This window comes from Nesoenas mayeri (assembly GCF_963082525.1).
Source record: "Nesoenas mayeri genome assembly, chromosome: 3".
Lineage (NCBI taxonomy): Eukaryota > Metazoa > Chordata > Aves > Columbiformes > Columbidae > Nesoenas > Nesoenas mayeri.
In genome coordinates, this window is record NC_137544.1 from 91996302 (window position 1) to 92015174 (window position 18873).

General features: G+C 37.2%; 1 protein-coding gene across 1 annotated transcript in view; it reads left to right on the top strand.

The window, feature by feature from the left end:
- The first annotated feature begins 316 nt into the window (after nt 1-316).
- The window catches only part of SRBD1 (S1 RNA binding domain 1), a 124689-nt gene continuing 106132 nt past the window's right edge, over nt 317-18873 (top strand). The window contains exons 1-10 of the mRNA XM_080342907.1: nt 317-406; nt 1747-1826; nt 2180-2345; nt 3398-3760; nt 5224-5390; nt 7600-7717; nt 7857-7995; nt 10809-10905; nt 12174-12309; nt 17047-17150. Coding sequence (XP_080199033.1) covers nt 1747-1826; nt 2180-2345; nt 3398-3760; nt 5224-5390; nt 7600-7717; nt 7857-7995; nt 10809-10905; nt 12174-12309; nt 17047-17150 — 1370 coding nt within the window. The 5' untranslated portion in view covers nt 317-406. The remainder of the gene's footprint in view (nt 407-1746; nt 1827-2179; nt 2346-3397; nt 3761-5223; nt 5391-7599; nt 7718-7856; nt 7996-10808; nt 10906-12173; nt 12310-17046; nt 17151-18873) is intronic.

Below are 18873 nucleotides of genomic sequence, written 5' to 3' on the forward strand. Positions count from 1 at the left end.
AAGAAGCATGACTGGTAATGATACTGTAAGCTAAACAGCTGGTTTGAAAAATGGAGAAAACTGTGAGATCTAACCACATGAAAAGTGTCCCAATGCCTGCAAAAAGTGGATCAGGGATCCATCTGGCTCGGGTGATACCTAATTCTGGGAATCTTGATGTTGCAAACATGAATAATGTTTGTTTGATTGTTTGTTTGTTTTTTCCGTTCACAGATTAAAGTACAGTCTAGAATGGAAACATTATTTCCATGCCTCTGAGGTAATGGGAATAAATATATAATTAATGCAAGACTATGATAGTGACCATTCAGCTCTAAAGAGCAAAGGAAAACAGAAGCAGAGTGGCTGGTTGAAGTTGCAGGTGTCTCAGAACTGACAGTGAAAAGTCACCTGGGAAGCTAATAAGGTGTGTAATATATTTTTTTTTGTGTATGTTCTGTGAAGATTTGTTTTCCTGTGGTAGACCTATATTCTTACCAGTCACATAATGGAATTTCAGTCAGAGAAATGCTGACCTGTTACTGACCATGGCAATTGCTACAAGAAAGTGTTTTGTAAGCAAACTAGTGCTGTTCCATATGAGCCTCAGTAGGCCTTCCACTGTGATGCTGAAAGAGGTCACTTAAATTCTGGGGCTCCTTTGCACAGAAAACTTGCTGAAAGCCATTTGTAACAACAGCTATGCTTCTAGTGCTTGAACAGAGGTCAGAACGAAGCTGGATTAAAGAGCGTTTCGCCCTTGACTTAAATGACGCTTTGCAAAACACTTAACCCATTTGTATGTGCAAATGTGGGACTTTAAGGCTTGCATCACGGTGATAAAGCTGCATCAAAGTGCAAGTAGTATTTTTAGGTACTAGAGCTGGAGAATAGAACTCGAAGAATGATTGGATTGTGCCAGATATGGGTAAGATATGTTTATGAATTTTACAGTTACAGAAATGCTTTAAGGTTTTGATGATTTTTAGTTTAGTTTTTTAATTCTAATTTTCTGGCAGGTAAAATTTTGAGAGTACCTGAAATTCTCTTAACTAAAACTGCAAAATATGATTATTGAAATTCATAGACCAAACCATTGCCAAAAATTCTATAACTGATTAACTGAAATGCAGCTATTGTAGGTATGAGTCTTGTGTCAGGAGAGAGTCAGTGCCTTTTTTTTTTACCTTTGCTAATTGTTTTATGTACTTTTTATGTGCTAATGAGCAGCTCTTTCAAAATCATTGTTTTTCACAGAATGTAAGTGATTGGAAGGGACCAAGCAACGGATGGTCTTTAAAGGTGAAATTCTAGATCAAAATAGAAAATCTTGTAGTCCTCTTCCCATCAAAACCATATGCAAGCTCAGTTTACTAGATCTTAATTTTATTTTCTCTGCTTTTTAGGTTGATTGAGGAAAGCCTGGCACAGTGTATAAGTGACACCCAATAATATGCCTGAGAACCAGTACTCTTCTTGCTAGGATAGCATTACATGCAAGCCAAATAATTGCATCCATTTGAAGAGAAAAATAATTTGAGAGGCTATAGTGCTCATTTGTCTGTTTGCGTAGTTGAAAAGGTTGTTGAATGTGTGCTACTGTGGCCTAAATTCTTGGATACTAAGAAATCTGAACTTGCTCTAGAGGAAACTTTTGTAATTGGTGAAGACATTATGAGGACACACTTGACAGTGAGTTAAAGGGCTGAATAAGAGAACGCAACTTCAGCGTAATGTTCTATTTCTCTCTTCTTGCCTCTGTTTCAGATGTCATCTCTACCCAGGAGGGTGAAATCTGAAGCCAAACCCTATGCATCACAAGATGAACTACCTTCGCTTCCCAATTCGTAAGATTACTTTTTTCCTTAGGATTTTTTTAAAAGGCTCATGCTAAACATGAGGTTGTTTTAAAACGTTTTAGTGCACAGAACTTCAGTTATAAACTGTGAATTACCTATGCTCTTCATGCGTACAGTGAAGGTAGCGTGAAACTGAATTGCCAGTTGTACAAACAGAAACAGGTGACCAGCCATTAACTCTGCAACAGCATGAAAGACCTGTATTTGTTGAATCTACCTACCTTTCTAGTAATTTTTCCTGCTCACTTCCTTTCATGCCAGAAAACTCTGAGAGTCTTGCTTATGTATTTTTTTAAATTATTCTTCTTATAAGCAGTATTGTTTACTTGTTTGTTTTTCAGGAGCTCTGAATCAGAGGAAGAAGAGGAGGAATGGGAGCCAAAAAGCAAAATAGCCAGGAGACCTCGGTTGCCAAAGAAAAATGAGGCAAAAACTAAGAAAGTTGCTTCTCCACAGTCGGCTGTGACCAGAAAAAAGGTCAAGAAAGTAGAAATAAAAGAGGAAATGGTGAGTATCTGTAAGAAAGAGACATTTTATTAACTGTGATTGGCAAGTAATAGGAGCAAAATTTTTCCAGCTCTGGTTTGCTCAGTTGCATGAGTCTGATCAGCTCATCTGATTCCACTGTTGCTGTGAATATTCAATGCATTTAATAGGCATGGTTTTGTTATGTATTGAAGTGTCCCAGATCTAAGGGCCCTCCTTTAAAATTTTGGCCATTGATAATGGGACATGCTTTTCCCTGGAGATCTCTTTCAACAACAAAAATAAATAAATACCTCTCTTGTTTCTGTAATTAAAACCAAACACTCTAATATCTCTGGTTTCTGTATTGCACCTTTGATGTCTTCTACATTTTCACCAGCTGGGTACCACAGCAAAAACAAGGCCCGTACTTATGTTTCCTTGCATGGCTGTTTGACCCAGTAAGGATCACGGTTTGATTATGAAGAATATAAGGTGCACTTCTGTCAGAAGTTAGTTATTTCTGTCAAAGATTAACATCAGATGTCAGGTCATGACAGAAGCCAGTCCTTCTGGTTTATACTAATGTTTCTGAATGTTTTGACATATGTGGCATATTGAGAAAAACATTCTTGATCTCTGAAGGTATCTGGGGAAATTGAGGGAAGAAGGTGTGGCTTGTCAAAGGTTAGAGAGTATCTCAGCAAACCAAATCTCAGTTCCAGTTCCTGTGCAGGACCCAGCACTTCATTAAAAGAGTGCTTCTCTGCCTGACTGTGCCATGTTTTGTTGAGATGGGTGGAGGGAAGGGCTGTAGGCTTATGTCTTCCGAAGGAGAGCCCAATTGAAGTCTTTTCTGGATAATTTTATTTAATCTTTCCAATCACAGTTGTACTGAGTATGTTTGTATCATTTCCTTCATGCAAGATATCATATTGCAGGTTAATTGATTTCTGGCTTGGCATTTTCCTGCCAGTCAAAGGCATCATTTGGGACAATAATGCCTGGTATCGAGTCTTTCTATGTTTAAATTGAAATGTCGAACCAGTTTCTGATAGTCAATGCTTAACATGGTTTCAATACCTTTCTGGCAGGATGTATCCTTGCCTGTTGTTCCTGCAGAAGATAATAAAATGCAGCTTCTAAAACCTAAGGAAGAACATGTAGGCACTAAGCCAAAAAATTCAAATAAAAAACCAGAAGTGCCTAAAAAAATGGAAATAAATTCATTCCACGCGAAGAACAGAAAGAGTTTAGAGAGTGATGAAAAACCCTCAACGAGTGTTCCTGTGGTGGGAAATCAAGTGAAACATGAGAAATCTGAGGAGGATTTTGCATTGGATGAACCACCTTTTAAAAAGATTAAGTCGACTACGTGTCCTGAAGGAAAACCAGTTAAAAGTCTAGGAGGCAACAAAATAAAAGAAGAATTTGAAATGAACTGGGATATTGTACAGGTATGAGATCTTTTCCTTTTCTGAAATATCAATGAACCCATTTCCTACATAATTGTGACTTAGAATCTTAATGTGCAATTTCAGTCCTCTTGGCATCAGTTGGAGTCACTGTGCTGTTAAGTAGTCATTTAACCTCTGTTTAAATTGTCATAATACATGTATAAATGTACATGTTGGTTGGTAACTCTTAAAACTTCAAACTTTATTCTAGTATGTGACCTAGACAATCCTTCGCACAAAGCTTGCCTGACATTTCTTTTTTATCAGCACGTGGGGTTTTTGTGGATATAGTCAATAGAAGCTCCTGCAGGAGGGGATGCTGAAATGCTTGCGATCTCTGTGTGCACAGTTTCAGAATTTAAGATTTAGCTAGTGTGGATCATTTAGGTGTGGAGACTTGTTTGGGAGTGCATATCCATTTATCATCAAGGAAGATATTGCATTCTTGAGACAACAGTGACATCAAGGGACATATTGTCTTTGGTTTTGTAGGATGTTAACTTTGAAGCTGTTCAGGTGAAGACAGTTTTAGGGTAGCTCCTCTTCTGGGAGGCGGGGTAGATTTTAATATGAACAGAATGGGAATAGATTGGACATAGTCTATTCATCATCTTCAGTACTGACTGCTTAAGAAAGGTGTAAAATTTTGTTCCTGCGTTTTCTAAAATATTCCTGGAAATGCAAACAGAGAATTTGATCTTTATGTATTGCTGCTCTAAAAACAGTTAATATGAGTGTGCAGTAGTTGTCATATTTTTAGGCTTCAGAATAGAACTTCTGAGAGCCTTTTAAATTGGCAGTCTATGGGACTGACTCTAGCAAAGTAGGAACAAACTGTGATAGTTAAAATGTTACAGAACTTAAATACTTTGTCCTCAATTCCATGTCAATACAATGTAACTTTATCGTTACAAAATGATGTTTAACTTTGTGAGACTTGGTTCACCTTAAAACCTTTAGTAACGTCATGCTGATTTCCAGTTACCAGTGGACTGGGATTCGGGTCAGCTTTGGGTTTGTGGGTTTTGTTTATTTTGTTTAACCATGAGGTATGTCAGGGTTGGTTTAAAAAAAAAAAAACAAAACAACAAAGATCCAAGTTGTCTGAGGTGCCATGTGCAGCTTGTTGTCTTTTTGTGTTGTGTTTTACTGTTGGTTTTGTTTGTTTGTTTTGTTGTTGTTCCCACGAAGCGTTCCTTTCTGCATGTTTTTTCTGTAGCTATGAGTTCCTGGAAACACTGGTTGGTTCACGTCTTTCTGAAGTCCTGAGTGTGGTGGCTGAATGCATGGGAAGCCTGGCAGCCTGTCTTAAGGTGGACAGTAGTCCCTGCTGGCTGGCATAATATTTTGGGGCTGGTTTTGAACTTTGAGTGAGAGGCTGTTTAAAGCAATCTATCACCTCTCTTAAATGTTTGTGTTTTGGTTTCTGATTTTTTATTTTTTTTTTTTCCCTCTTCTGACAGGCCTTGTCAGAAATAACGAATGTTGAACCATGGGTATGTGCAAACTTAATTCGCCTCTTTCAAGAAGAAAACACAATTCCTTTTATTGCCCGGTACCGAAAAGAGCTCATCAATAATCTGGAGGCTGATGCTTTACGAGAAGTGCAGCAAGCATTGGAAGAGCTGCGGTAAGTAAGTTAATATTAATCTGGGGGGAGGTAAGTAACAAGTGTCTGCTTCTTCTGTGTCCCTTGTTTTTGGCGCTTTGTAAATGCTACAATTATGAAGGAACTCCTAAAGAAGAAAGTTTTGAACTGAGGTAATTATGCTTGATACCAGTCTGTTGTTGTGGTTTTGGTGTGTTGTTGTTTTATTTGTTAGTTGTTTTTGTTGGTTTTGTTTCATTTTCTTACTATAAGTAACAAGAAATCTAGCCATTATTCATTGCCAAAGAAAAAATAAGATACTAATTTCTCTGCAGTTTATTAAAACTGCAGGGAAAAACCCCTTACTAGAAGAGTAGTTTATAGGTTCTGGAGATATGTAGCCTGGCTAGATGTGAACTATACCCTTTGAAAAAGAATCACTAAAAATCCCTTGTCTCCCTGCTTGGAGGAGCAAAATTTGTAGTGAAGAGCACTTCTTGAGGCTATAGCCTACCAGGAGGGTGGGCTAAAGTATCCCAGACCACTGCAACAATGAAATGATCACCAAAGCCTGCTGAAGGGGTGGATGAGACTGACCCATTCCTTCTTGCTTTTGGGTGGCTTTGTGTTCTTGAGAGGGCAAGGGAACAGACTTACCAGCTGTTCTGTCAATATGTGGTTTCCTCCTTGTACTCCCTGCTATCCCCTAACAAGAGATTCTTTCCAAAGAGCGAAGGTGCCTTGAGAGAGTTCTTGTCTGAACAAGTAATTTAAATCATAACAAAATACCTTTGCTGCTTGCAGTTGCTCACAGGTATCTTATTGCCATGGAGTTGCATGCCATAGAATGTCCTGATTTGGAAGGGACCCACAAGGATCATCAAGTCCAACTTCTATCCCTGCAAAGGACAACCCCACAGTTCACACCATGTGTCTGAGGGCTTGTCCAGTCTCTTCTTGAACACTGTCAGGCTTGGGGCCGTGACACCTCCCTGGGGAGCCTGTTCCAGTGTCCACCACCCTCTGAGTGAAGAACCTTTTCCCAATGTCCAACCTAAACCTCCCCTGGCACATCTTCCTGACATTCCCTCAGGTTCTGTCATTTGTCACTAAAGAGATCAGCTCCTGCCCCTCCTTCTCCCCTTGTGAGGAAGCTGTAGCCACCATGAGGTCTCCCCTCAGTCTCCTCGAAGCTGAACAAAACAAGTGACTTCAGCCGCTCCTCATACGGCTTCCTCTCCAAACCTGTCACCAACTTTGTAGCCCTGCTGTGTATACTCTCCAGTAGCTTTATATCCTTTTTATCCTGTGTTGCCCAGAACTGCACCCAGTGCTCCAGGTGAGGCTGCACCAGTGCAGAGCAGAGTGGGACAATCACCTCCCTGCCCGGCTGGCAATGCTGTGCTGGATCCATCCAGGACACGGGTGGCCCTCTTGGCTGCCAGAGATACTGTTGGCTCATGTTCAACTCTCTGTCGACCAGAACCCCCAGATCCCTCTCTGCAGAGCTGGTCTCCAGCATCTCATCCCTCAGTCTGTATGTACAGCCAGTGTTGCCGTGTCCCAAATACAAAATCCGGCACTTGCCCTTGTTGAACTTCACGTAGTTGGTGATTGCCCAGTTCTCCAGTTTGTCCAGATCCCTCTGTAGGGCCTCTCTGCCCTTGAGAGTGTCAACAGCTCCTCCCAATTCTTTGTCATCGGTGAACTTACTTGGTGTTCTCTCAAGTCCTGCGTCCAAGTAATTTATGAAGACATTGAAGAGCGCTGCTCCTAAGACAGATACCTGCAGAACCCTACTAGTGACTGTTTACCAGTCTGACATAACCACCTTTACTATAACTTATTGAAGGTCTAAGAGTTTAAAATCTGGTACCCTGTATTTGATGCTGCAGAACTATCTTGTAATGAATTACATCTGTAAATGCTCATCAATGTGGACTTAGTTTAGGTCCTTTACATTTGGCTTCCAGGCCAGTCATCTTGCAAAAATATGTATAGCAGTAATGGCTGTCACTATTGTTTGATGATTTTTCTTAAAGTTACCAGAAGATATTTTAATACAATTTTGAACTAATTGGGGAAAGAGAGTAATAGAAACTCTTTTGGGTTATCAAACTTGGTTTGCTGAGGATTAGCAATCTTCAGGGTTTTCAGAGAGCTTCAGCAGTGTAATAAACAAGTTCACAATCAATAGCTGGTTTAGTCCACCGTGAAATGTGACTGTTAATATCAATCTCTTGCATTTTAGTACTGTTGCAAAGAAGACACATACAATGATACAGAAGTTGAAGAAAGAAGGGAAATTATCTGGATGCCTTTTAACATCATTATTAAATTGCAGAACTTTGGAAGAATTAGACCATGTGGTCAGTACACAAGTCTTTCTCACATCATCTTGAGTTTAAATGTAACCTTGGGTAACTAAATAGTGTATAATGCAGAGTACATAGCATGACTGAAATATTTCCTTGCCTTTTAATAACTGTGTTTTTTGTTTATTTTAAGTCTGCACCATATAAAACTGGGAGTAAAGGCACCAAGGCCCAGAGGGCCAAGCAGCTGGGATTAGAACCTGCTGCTCTCTCGCTCCTGCAGAATCCTATGGAACTCAATCTTTTTTCTTACATTAGACCCAATACCAAAGGTAAGTGCTCTGCTTCTATCAGCAGTTATGTCCTAAATGTCTGAAAATATTTTAAAAGGGAAATTACTTTGATTGTTCTTACGTTGCTAGAAGTTATGCAACTATTTTAAATTCAAGAATTATTTATCAATGTGTGGTAAGGGTCTACATTTAGTGCCATGGCTCTCCAACCTTTCCTGTCTTTTTATGTTGTAAATAGTAATAATTCTGGTATACAAGAGACAAAAGGCTGGAGATGTTATAGTTGACATCTGTGTTTACTGGTAAGAGAGAGGGAACTGCACTGCATCCCTGAGACTTCTCTTATTTCGGTTGTTTACTGAAGATTTGGTGCTGATTGTACAAGGGGCTTATACTCTTACTATGTGCTGAACTAAACGTCACTCATTAAAGCATATCTTAATAAAAACTGGCCATGGTGATTGGGAGTGAGCGGGAGAGTTCTTGTTGCTGAGTGACAGTAGGGTTTGGAGAAGATGTAATCTCTGAAATGTGAGCAGGAACTTTGATGATATGATTGTCGCAGACTGTAGAATTGTGTTTCTTTGTGAATGCTGGTATGGGTGAATCTGTAGGGGGCAATCTCTGACAATAAAATACGAAGACTGCTGCAACCTTCCGTATGATGTTACAGTAGAGTCACAATTCCGCCTTGCTCCAGCACTTTGTTTTTGATTATTAACATAAAGGTACTGAACCTTCTTAGTGAGGCTGACTCTTCCTCTTCCCACTTCAGTTGTTCTTTTATTTTATTTAAATATTATTTATTAAATGATCTTAACTTTGCACTGAAAATCAGTTGCCAAATATTCTGGCTGTTTAATTGTTGCATTTTAGTGTATGTCATTACTTCATACAGCAGCATATTCCAACTGTGCATCTGACAATTGTGGCAGAGTCTAATGAGGCAAAATAAAATCTTCACAGTGAAAGTTCAAGTAAATTATTTAGGGTGCATTCAGAAGGAAGTGCTATTTGTTACAGTATAAACACTTCAGGTTTTGAAAATCAGTACACCTATTTTCAATTTTGTGCTAAAAATACTGTTGCTTAGGTTTATATAATGGTTTCCATTTGAAAGGCACATCAGAAATTACTTATATCTATGAACTGGGTCACTTTTATCAACTTGGGAGCCAGTTTGACAACCTATTTACAGCTTGAGATCAGACTGGATTTTTTTTAAAGGGATGAGCGATTTGCTATACAGAAAAGTTTTCATCAAATTTTAATCTTCAGTTCTTTTAAATTCTTTTAATCTTATACTAAAAATAAACTGAAATAAAAGCAGCAGTTCATGTTTCAAAGCAAGATATTTGAAAGTTAAGGAAACATGCTCACCAGTAAACTTTGTTCTTCCGTTTAGTTGTATGCATGGTCCAATATTTCTTTAATTACATGAGCATGTGCTGGTTCTGCAATGGACACAGTAATATGCCCATGTGAGTGGTGTTTGTTGAATGGGAAATTTTTTATTATTTCTTTAATACTGACTGGTTTTAGTTTATTCTATCTCATTCAAATCCTCTGCTAGAATTAATGTTGCCATGCATACTTCTTAAATCATATGCAATATAATGCATGTTTTATAATTCCCCTTAGCTTTATATTCTTACATCACATTACTTGTACCGTAAGAAACACTAACTCTTAGATCTGAGGATCTAAATTCCTCAACTTCTAGTCAGTTCAGGCATTTAATAACATTTTTTAATCTGACATTTTTATTTTGCTTTCTGGCAGGTAGCTTGAACTTCCCCTCCTTAAAAAAGGCCAAGTTTATTTTTTTTGTTTTATATTGTGTAACTCCGTAGCCCAATCAGAAGCTGGGTTCTGGATTAATTTCAAATATGAATTATTAGAGCTATGCAGGTTTATTTTAATGGTGTTAATAAAGCTCTTTCAAGCTATTGGTAATACATTAGACAGAAGAGTGAAAAATAATGTGTATTGAAGGAGTCAGTTAATGCCGTATCTGCCAGCTATAGGGTTCATGCATTTTGCTCTGAAGCATTTGTTATGGACCATTGCTAGAAACAGTGTTATATATTGATTGAAAGTACAAGACATCAGTTTTATTTCAATCCCAACTTGTTCTGGTCCAATTAAACCTCTGTGCCAAGGAAAATACTGTGCCACTCCTGCTCTTTTCAGCTGAGGGATGGTTCAGTGTATTGGAAAGCTGAATGATTCTGGTATTAGCTCCCTGGGGTACTTTGTCTATGGAGGTGTTTTGTAACTTCGCTGTTTGGTATTTCGTAGGAAAAAATTAGGGTACCCTGGCCTCTGAAGTGTCACTGTGCGAACTCCTGCTACAGACTGGTGGAAATGTAAAAGCTATCACACAGAGAAAAGACAGGATTGCCTGCAAAGATTGTAGGCAGCTTCCATATCAGTAGCAAAAGCCATAGACTTCTGCAATTGCTCGTTTAATTACAGCCTCAAAAATTACACTTGAATATCCTTTTTTACTATTGTAAATAATGCATTTACATCATATATGTCAAGTTCTGTTAGCATCAAAGTAAAAAAGGTTATCTTTCACTCCTTTTAATGTCATTTTGACTTATGATACTGTATTCGTCACTTAAGGCACATGAAAAATATAATGGTTTCAGATGTTTTGGAAAGGAGGCTCAGTTAATAAAAAAATTCTAGTGAATTAGGATTCTTCATTTAAACTTACACAAATCAGTCAGACATCTTGCATCAGTTTTCTTTCAGCTTGTATGTATTTTTTTAGTGCTTGTGCAGTTGTGTAAAGTAATTTTTCATATTAGTTTTTATAATTATTAACTGTGCTTTCTTCTAAGGACTTTCAAATATCCAGGAAGTAGAGGCTGGAGTACAGCATATTTTAGCTGACATCTTCGCTAAAGATAAAGATACACTGGATTTTATCAGGAAATTGTGAGTTGGACTCTTACTTTCTAAACTTTCCATCTTACATGGTAAGATTCAGTCTCCAAGCATACAAATACATTACTAACTCATTTAAATGATGTGAAACCGTGGTTTCTGTGTGGTTTATTTAGGTTGATTCATTCACTTGTGCTGGAGATATGTTCTTTGGCCTTTCTGCCCATCTGGCTATCAGTGGTGGAGAAATCTGCTGTAACTTTTCAGAGGTGCATCTGCTTGAGCTGTTGCTCCAATATTTACTGCTTGACACCAGTCAATGTAATAGTGCATGGTGCTGGTTGATTTTGAAATTGGTAGTTAATAAGGCAAACAATGCTACTATCTTTAAAGCAGGGGTTACTGATGCTTTGACTGTGTTAGCCGAATTTAAGTTTTCTTAAATGATAATGACTTTAAGGTTGTCACGTCTGGGAGGTTGGTGTGACTGAGGAATAGTTGCTTGTTATACCATCTGGGCTGGAGAACAGGGTTATTGAAGAGCAGGTCTCTCCTTAGGAGCATGCGGTGTTGGCTTGAATCAGCTCAGTTCTGTTTCGTTGACACTTGTTTGCTGTTTATCGTAAGTAATAGCCAACTTCATCAAAAGGTTAGAGCACGGCAATGTAATAGTTTCAACAAGGGAAATTCTTTGTAAAGAATGTGCTGCCACTACCAGACTATCACTTGCATTCTGCTGACCACTGGAAGCTCCTTAATTGGATACACAGTGCTCTACAAATGTATCCTCTTGGTCTAAAGTGTGTTGTGTGTATAATGATCATGAGGAGCATTCAGGAAGCTATCTGTTTGAGATCCCAGTTACTCCTAAAAATAATGACAGCTTTTATCCCTGTTAAATGCTCAAAGGAAGAGATTAATTCTGAAGCTGGGTACATTTAAGAGAGAGGCTGCATTTGTGTAAAATAGGAAACTACTATAGCTTTTTTGCAACTTCTCAAAATTTGTTGTGTGAAGTTGAGCCAATAACTGACCAAACTGGAGTGAAGATGGTGGCTTTTGAGTATCCATTCCCTTCAGGAGAAGGGCTGTATTCAGTTTTTTCTGAGGTCTGCTTGAATTTCTTCTCTTGTTATGTTCCAGTGAGTATATGTCAGTCTTAGTATTGAGATATCTAATACAGTTCTGCAGGTAATTCGAGTTAACATAACTTGTAATTGGGCAGACTCCAAACTTCATTTTTATTCAATACAAGCACTAATGACTTGTAACAAGTTTTGTGATGAAATACCTTATTAACATTTGTTTCTTTTATTCAGATGTCAGCAAAGGTACATTTGCATCCAGTCAGCCTTGGCAAAAGTGTCATCCAAAAGTGGAAATGAAAAAGATATTGATAAATTCCAACTGTACCATGAGTTTTCTTGTAATATAAAGAGCATTCAGCATCATCAGGTACACCTACAAATTTCTATTTTTTTCTTTGAATTTTAGCCACAGCAAAGGTGGCTTTGCTTTTGAATTTTGTTGCTTAAATCTGGTTCCAAAAATACTTGATTTTGCTTCTCAGTTATCAAAGGTAATAGAGACTTCCAAATCCTTGAAATGCAGCATTAAGCTATTAATCTGTCCCAAGAAGCTGAGCAAAGGACTGTTTGTTTAGTATGCCTAATTAATTCTCACTAAACAAATATTTATAATTTATGTATAATAGATTTCAATACTGGTGTGATTTATTTTAGCATGTGTCCTACCATCCCTTTTGCATAGCATTGTCAGGAGGTGGATAAAGGCTAAGCGATAATTTAAGGTGTTTAGGAGTGGCGTAGCAGTGGAAGCTGTGTGCTTGGAGGGTAAGTATTGGAAGTGAACTTGGATAAACTTCTTCTTTGTTTCTTTTGGATGTTTGCTTCAGCACTGAGTTGGAGTGTTCTGAGCCATTTGATGCTAAACCTGTCAGGTGAAACTGGTGAGAAGTACCAGGGAAGGATCCAGAAAAATTAAATTCAAGGTGACCTACAAAAGCAGTTTAGAGGAACATCCCATGCACTAACCTGACAATGAGTTTGTTTTGCAAATCATCCCTATTACCTTCTGTGAAGTATCTTTGGTTATCCTAAGCCCCAAGCCTAGGCCTATATGACTAGAAAAAGAAATGAGAGACAAGGCAAACTTACTGGTTGATGCCTTGATAGCTCGCCTAACCCTGTTACTGATGCTCAAAGGCTGAAGTGTAATGCATTCGATGCAACTGTCAAGACCATTGCATTGGTTCATAAATAATCACCAAGAGAAACAAAACAAAACACAAACAAAAAGCCAAAACCAAATAAACCAAAACACCAAGCTAAATAAATCAAACAAACAAAACCCAACCAACCCAATATAAAACAAAACACTCACAAAAAACAACCACAAAAAAGACCCATGTCCACCTGCAAGTGTCTTTTTCCTTTGGAAGTCTGCCTTATTTTACAGCAAAATGCTATTCCTGTTATATCTACGATGTGATCGCATTTTTGCTCTGCTTGCTATTTTTAAACAGTGTGATATTTTGAATTAATAAAAAATTTTCTGGCATGTGTTGAAAGGAATTTGTTGCAAAAAATATTTAACAACATATATGGGCTAATTTTTAACTTGCTTCCTCCCCAATAATTTGATAATTATTTGGTGAAAATGTGCTCCTAGAGGGTCTGGAGAAGTCAACAGAGCAATGTGAAACTGCTATGATGACATATCACAAAGATTTGTAGATTCACCAGGAGATTAAGTGTTGTGTGGTATGGATTTTTATTTTTCTTTGGGTGCTTTACTGTTGAATGAACACTTAGGCTGTCAAAGACTGTTTAGTTTTTTCTGCACTGAGAGTGGTAAATATGGAGATATTCAACATGTATTGGGTGCACAGGTATTTCATGGGATGATGGTATGATTTATTTCTTGTCCGAGACATCCGTCATTTGTGTATTACATAAGGAAAACTGTTGATTAGCTACAGCCAGGGCTAGAAACCAAAATTACCAAACCTGGTCAGCACTCTAACCATGTGGCTGCAGGATGTGCCCTTAGGTGGTCCTGTAATCACAGGATGCTTTTGCACTCTTGCATGTTGGCTTTCATCTGTATATTACTGCTATTGACTATTCTAACACATTGCATATTTCTCTATTATGAATCTTAAAAGTCTGAGTTATTTAAGCTTCAGTGAGGTTTCAGGGCCCAAGGTATGTCAGGGTTCTTTTGTACTAGTTGAGGAAAAAATGCATTTTGTTATCATCTCTAACATGTGAGGTGTGCAGTTCTGTTGTGTAAAAATACTGTAACCTCTCATTCCTGTGTTGTTTATTTTTTTCTTTTCTGTTCTGTTAGTTTGCCAGTTCCTTTCTTTATCTCCCTTTTGTGTTTTGATGATGAAATAAGAAAAAGTGTTTTCTTTATCTGTCATTTCTTCCCTAAGCTTAAGCCCTAGTACTGTACTTTCAAACGTCTTTCTCATAACTTTCGATTTCTTTATTACTCAACTTTATTAACCTGCTGATACAAATGACCTTTTTTTTTTTTTTTTTTTAATTTTCTTGGATTATAACCATCCATTTTAATACCTAGAAGTCTTTGGTCTCTACCTCACCTAAGACTTAGAAGAAGTACTCATTTTCTGCATTCAAAAAGCTGGTTAAAAATGTGGTCTTGAATGTGCTTTGGGAGAGGTGTAGATGTCTTCAAGTGAAGAAATTCTTTGGTTTGGTTCAGGATTTTTAGAAGAAGGTTATATGTGTTAAAAAAAAAAAAAAAGATACAGGGAAGCCTGAAACTTGGAGGGATTTATACAATTTAATTCAGGTTAAATAGCTCTTTGAAGAACACTTGCAAAACCAACTGTTTTGAAGACCTTCTCAACTCCTTTGGTGGCTGCGCACAGACAGGTGTTCTCAATGCATTTAGCTGGAGGCAAAAGTAGAAGTCAGCTTTGGATCACCTCTTTTGCAGACTTACAAATAGAGGGCTCCATAAAATACTGCACTGAAAATGATCATTGCCTGAGTATGGAGGTGCTAGTAATCTTAAAGGTCTGTGTACAACCCTAACTCTGCTCTAGCTTTCGTGGAATTTAAACACTGGTCAGTGTTTGTGTATGCCTTGGGCTTGCTTTCCTCTGTTTGGGGATGACTAAATTGGTGGGAGGAAAAGAATTAATGAATAAAGTGTAATGGTTGAGGCAACTGCTCCATTTTCAGCCTCATACTTAAAAAGGAATTGGAAATTAAAGTCCTTGGCAAAACTTATTCAGTGAGTCTGAGTAAGTCTGCAATGTAGAAGAGAACTGTGCAAAATGAAGGATGTTGTATTTTTCTGATAAACAGAATAAGGTTTGGTGAATCTTGTGACTAGATCAAATTATTTTTCTTGCGTTCTCTGAAAAATGTATGTTGTTTTTATTAACCCTTTCTCTGGATCTTTTCCAGTCTTACATAAAACCAGTATTTTTCTAGGACTGAAAAATTGCTTTGTATGAAAATAAGCAACAAAACCACCAAAAAACAAACCTTCATTATGTTAGGGGGAGAAAGTTAGTAAGTACTTTCTTAATTGATCATTTCTTAGATGATAATTCTTCTCTGAGCACATATTGCTTGGAACAGGATAGGGAGATTGTTTAAGAATAAAAATTTTAAGTAATATTAGTGACTGCAATACAGCTGGTTTAAGTTCAGGTGACTAACATATTCTGGGAATGTAGTGCCAGGAAACAAAATGTGATGCAAATATTGACGCTGCTAATGGTGTGCTGAATAATGACATTATAATTCTTAGATACATTTTCTGTCATGAGCATCATTTTGATTTTGGTTTAGCTTGACATTTAACTTTCTCTCTTTTTTTAAAAATAAAATCAGAATAAACATGAAAGCATTTGATTTGTTAAAATCTGTCTTTCTAATCTCTACATGAAAACATTTGCTTTGGCAGTCAAGGTACCAGATGCTATAATATTTCACATGCAATCTTTATTATTAGCTTTGTTGTTCAATGATATGTCAGGCCTGGTATGTCACAGGAGCAGTAAGGCTGAGGAATATAAATTGGTACTATGTCCTGGAGTCATTTTAAACCATTGTATTTAACATATGTGACATGTCTGAGTTAGCTAGTGATTGAATTAAAGTTCATGATTGACACATAATGCTCTGTTGTGACAGTGCTCAGGGCCTGCTACATACAGCAACATGTGTAGTCATACAGGAATGTCAACTTCTAGCAGGTTTTTTTAGATTTTTTTCACTTTTAAAATATTTTGGAAGGGCAAATCAAATCTAAACGTGAGGTTTTTATTTGTAGTTGCTTCTAACTGTTATTTTGTTTCTAAAATCCCTTGGCCCAGTGAGCTTGCTTAGTATAATGGGGCCTACTTCAGGGGAACATGGTGAGATTGGGCTAGTAGCTGCCCGCCAGTATCCTCCAGGATCCACCACTCGTATTGTGATCCTGGTTGTAAATGTAGCGCCACAAATGTTCATTTCAACTCGAACTCTGTGTGCAGACAGCGTGTGTGCAAACAGATGTAGCTTTAGATCATGAATATGCAGTTGTGTACACAAGACTATGCCAGAAATATGTGCGTAGTTTTTACAGCTGGAGTGTTAATGTAAAAAGTGTATCTACAATATTTTCTGCTACTTATGAACTAGGTGTGAAAAACTTTAAATTTGGCCTCTTTCAAATTAAGCTGTTTACTTTTGTGTCCCAAGTTCTGGTTCACAATTAATTTTAAATTTGGATTGATCTGGGGAAGAAGAACAAAGCCTGAAGCATAAGACCAACTTTTCCCTTTCCATTTTCTAGTTCTGATTGGAATAACTTTTCAATTCATGAGTTTTAATTTGGGTTATTGAACAAAATTATTCCACCCACTAAATTCATGCTGACTTGTATTCTAAGTGTGTTTAAGATAAACTGGATTTTGAGATTGCAGATTCCAAGAAAAATGTATGGTTTATTTTGGTACAGCGTTATTTAATCAGTGTTTTAAATTGTGGATGTTATCTGCACTTGTACTTTGTGAACTGATTTACTGTACCACCATCATGATTTGCTACAGAATGTCAAGCAAGTGCGTACACAAATGTTGATAAGTTTATCTTTTGGATATTTTGTGTGTCATCTGTCTCTGCCATTTATGTTTGCACTCAGATTCTGGCCATTAACCGAGGGGAAAATCTGAAGATCCTGACAGTGAAGGTCAACATTCCTGACGGGGTGAAGAATGAATTCTGCTGGTGGTGTGTCAATGAAAGGTCTGCATAGATACATATTCTTATAGAAATCTTTTTTTTTTTTTTCTATAGACAGCTGTATACTGAAATGTACCTCACATGTCTTGTTACATTAAGAGAACAATTTAAATGAATACTTATTAGATTAGATGAAATTAGCAAGTGGATAATTCTTATTCTGTATTTCCAACTGCTGTAGCATTATGCTGAAAAGATCATGCCTTTGACTGTATTTAGGGAGTTCTGGCACCATTCTTCAAGCAATTGAATTTTTTAAAAAATAAGTGAAGGCTGATGAAATGTGAATGTATTTTCAAATTGTAATATGCATCTCATCCAGTAGTCTTCAGTGAAAAGAATTTGTAGAATCCAATAGAATATACTTCTAAAAATAACTGAATATGCCTGATTATAATTGAAGAAGGCTACGTCAGATTTTAGATCAGTAGAGTACATAACTTTGAGTTTCACAAAAGTAAGGAATTATGTGTTTAAAAAATGTATTGGATTTGGCAAACAAACCTAAATGTGGCTGTCTTCAGTCAATGATTCTCAAATATTGTGTGACCTGACTCTTGTGTTTTGATGTCTGGTAAAGTTAGAAAACTAGACTCTAAATTTTGGGTGATTATTTTATTTCTTACTGATTTGCTACTATAAATTGCTTTTTAAAGCCTATAGTAAGATGTTTGGTTTTGCATAACTTTGAGGATCTTTTGCAGAAGTTTAGGCTGAATATATGTTCTTTTGTGCAATATCTCTGTCAATCTTTTTCTTGGAAACTTTGCCTTGATGTCCTCTGTAGAATATTGTGTTCCAAACCGTGCATCATCTTTGCGTGTGTAAAAGACAGGTTTCTCTTTCTCAACAGTTTGAGATATTGGGCATTGCTCTGAGTATGTCATAGAAACTCCTATTTTTTCATCCTAAAATTGAATAACCAAAAGCAGGAATAAAGATAGGAAATTTTTTTTTGATGTATAAAATTGTATACTGTGATGCTACTTTAGCAATTATTTTTCTTCCACACTAAGTCCAAGAAAGGCATGTGGTAAAAAATTTTCCTTTTCAATATAGAAATGTAGAATTCTGTTTCCAACATGGAAGCCTCTGAAAGAGTTGACATATTGTTTGGCCAGACAACATAATGTGTTCTAGGACTAATAGTAAGTAACTTTTTCGTTTTAGGAAAGTATCAGGATTCATAAATGCACCTGCGTTTCCTTCTAGTTTTAGTATCTGTAACAGAATTTCTGTCTTTCTCCCAAGATGTATATTCTGTAAGCAGAACATATCTGTCAGTCTGGCTTTTACTGCATCTATGACAGAATTTGGAAGCACTATGAGGCACAGATAATGGAACAGCTTGTCACTGCTACACAAGTGAAAGTGGGATGTAAAATGAGATATTTAGGGTTGATTACACTTTTGTGAATCATCCTGAGATTAAAAAAATATTGACCTTGGAAATGGAACTACTTATTAATACTTCACATTCATGAGGCTATAAATGCTTATGGCTTTTACTATTTAAGGATAACTTCTCAACCATCAGAAAGCTTCTGATTTTAGCAGATCTTGGTGCGCTAACATGTAGGACAGATTCTGATCTTCCTCATAAGATGGACAACTGTGTTATCAAAATGACAAATTCTAAATGTGTATTCTGCTCTGCGAGCTTGGGAGTGACTGTGCGAGGGTGGGAGTTGCATTGTTTTCATTGCATCGATTTATTGGTGAGAGT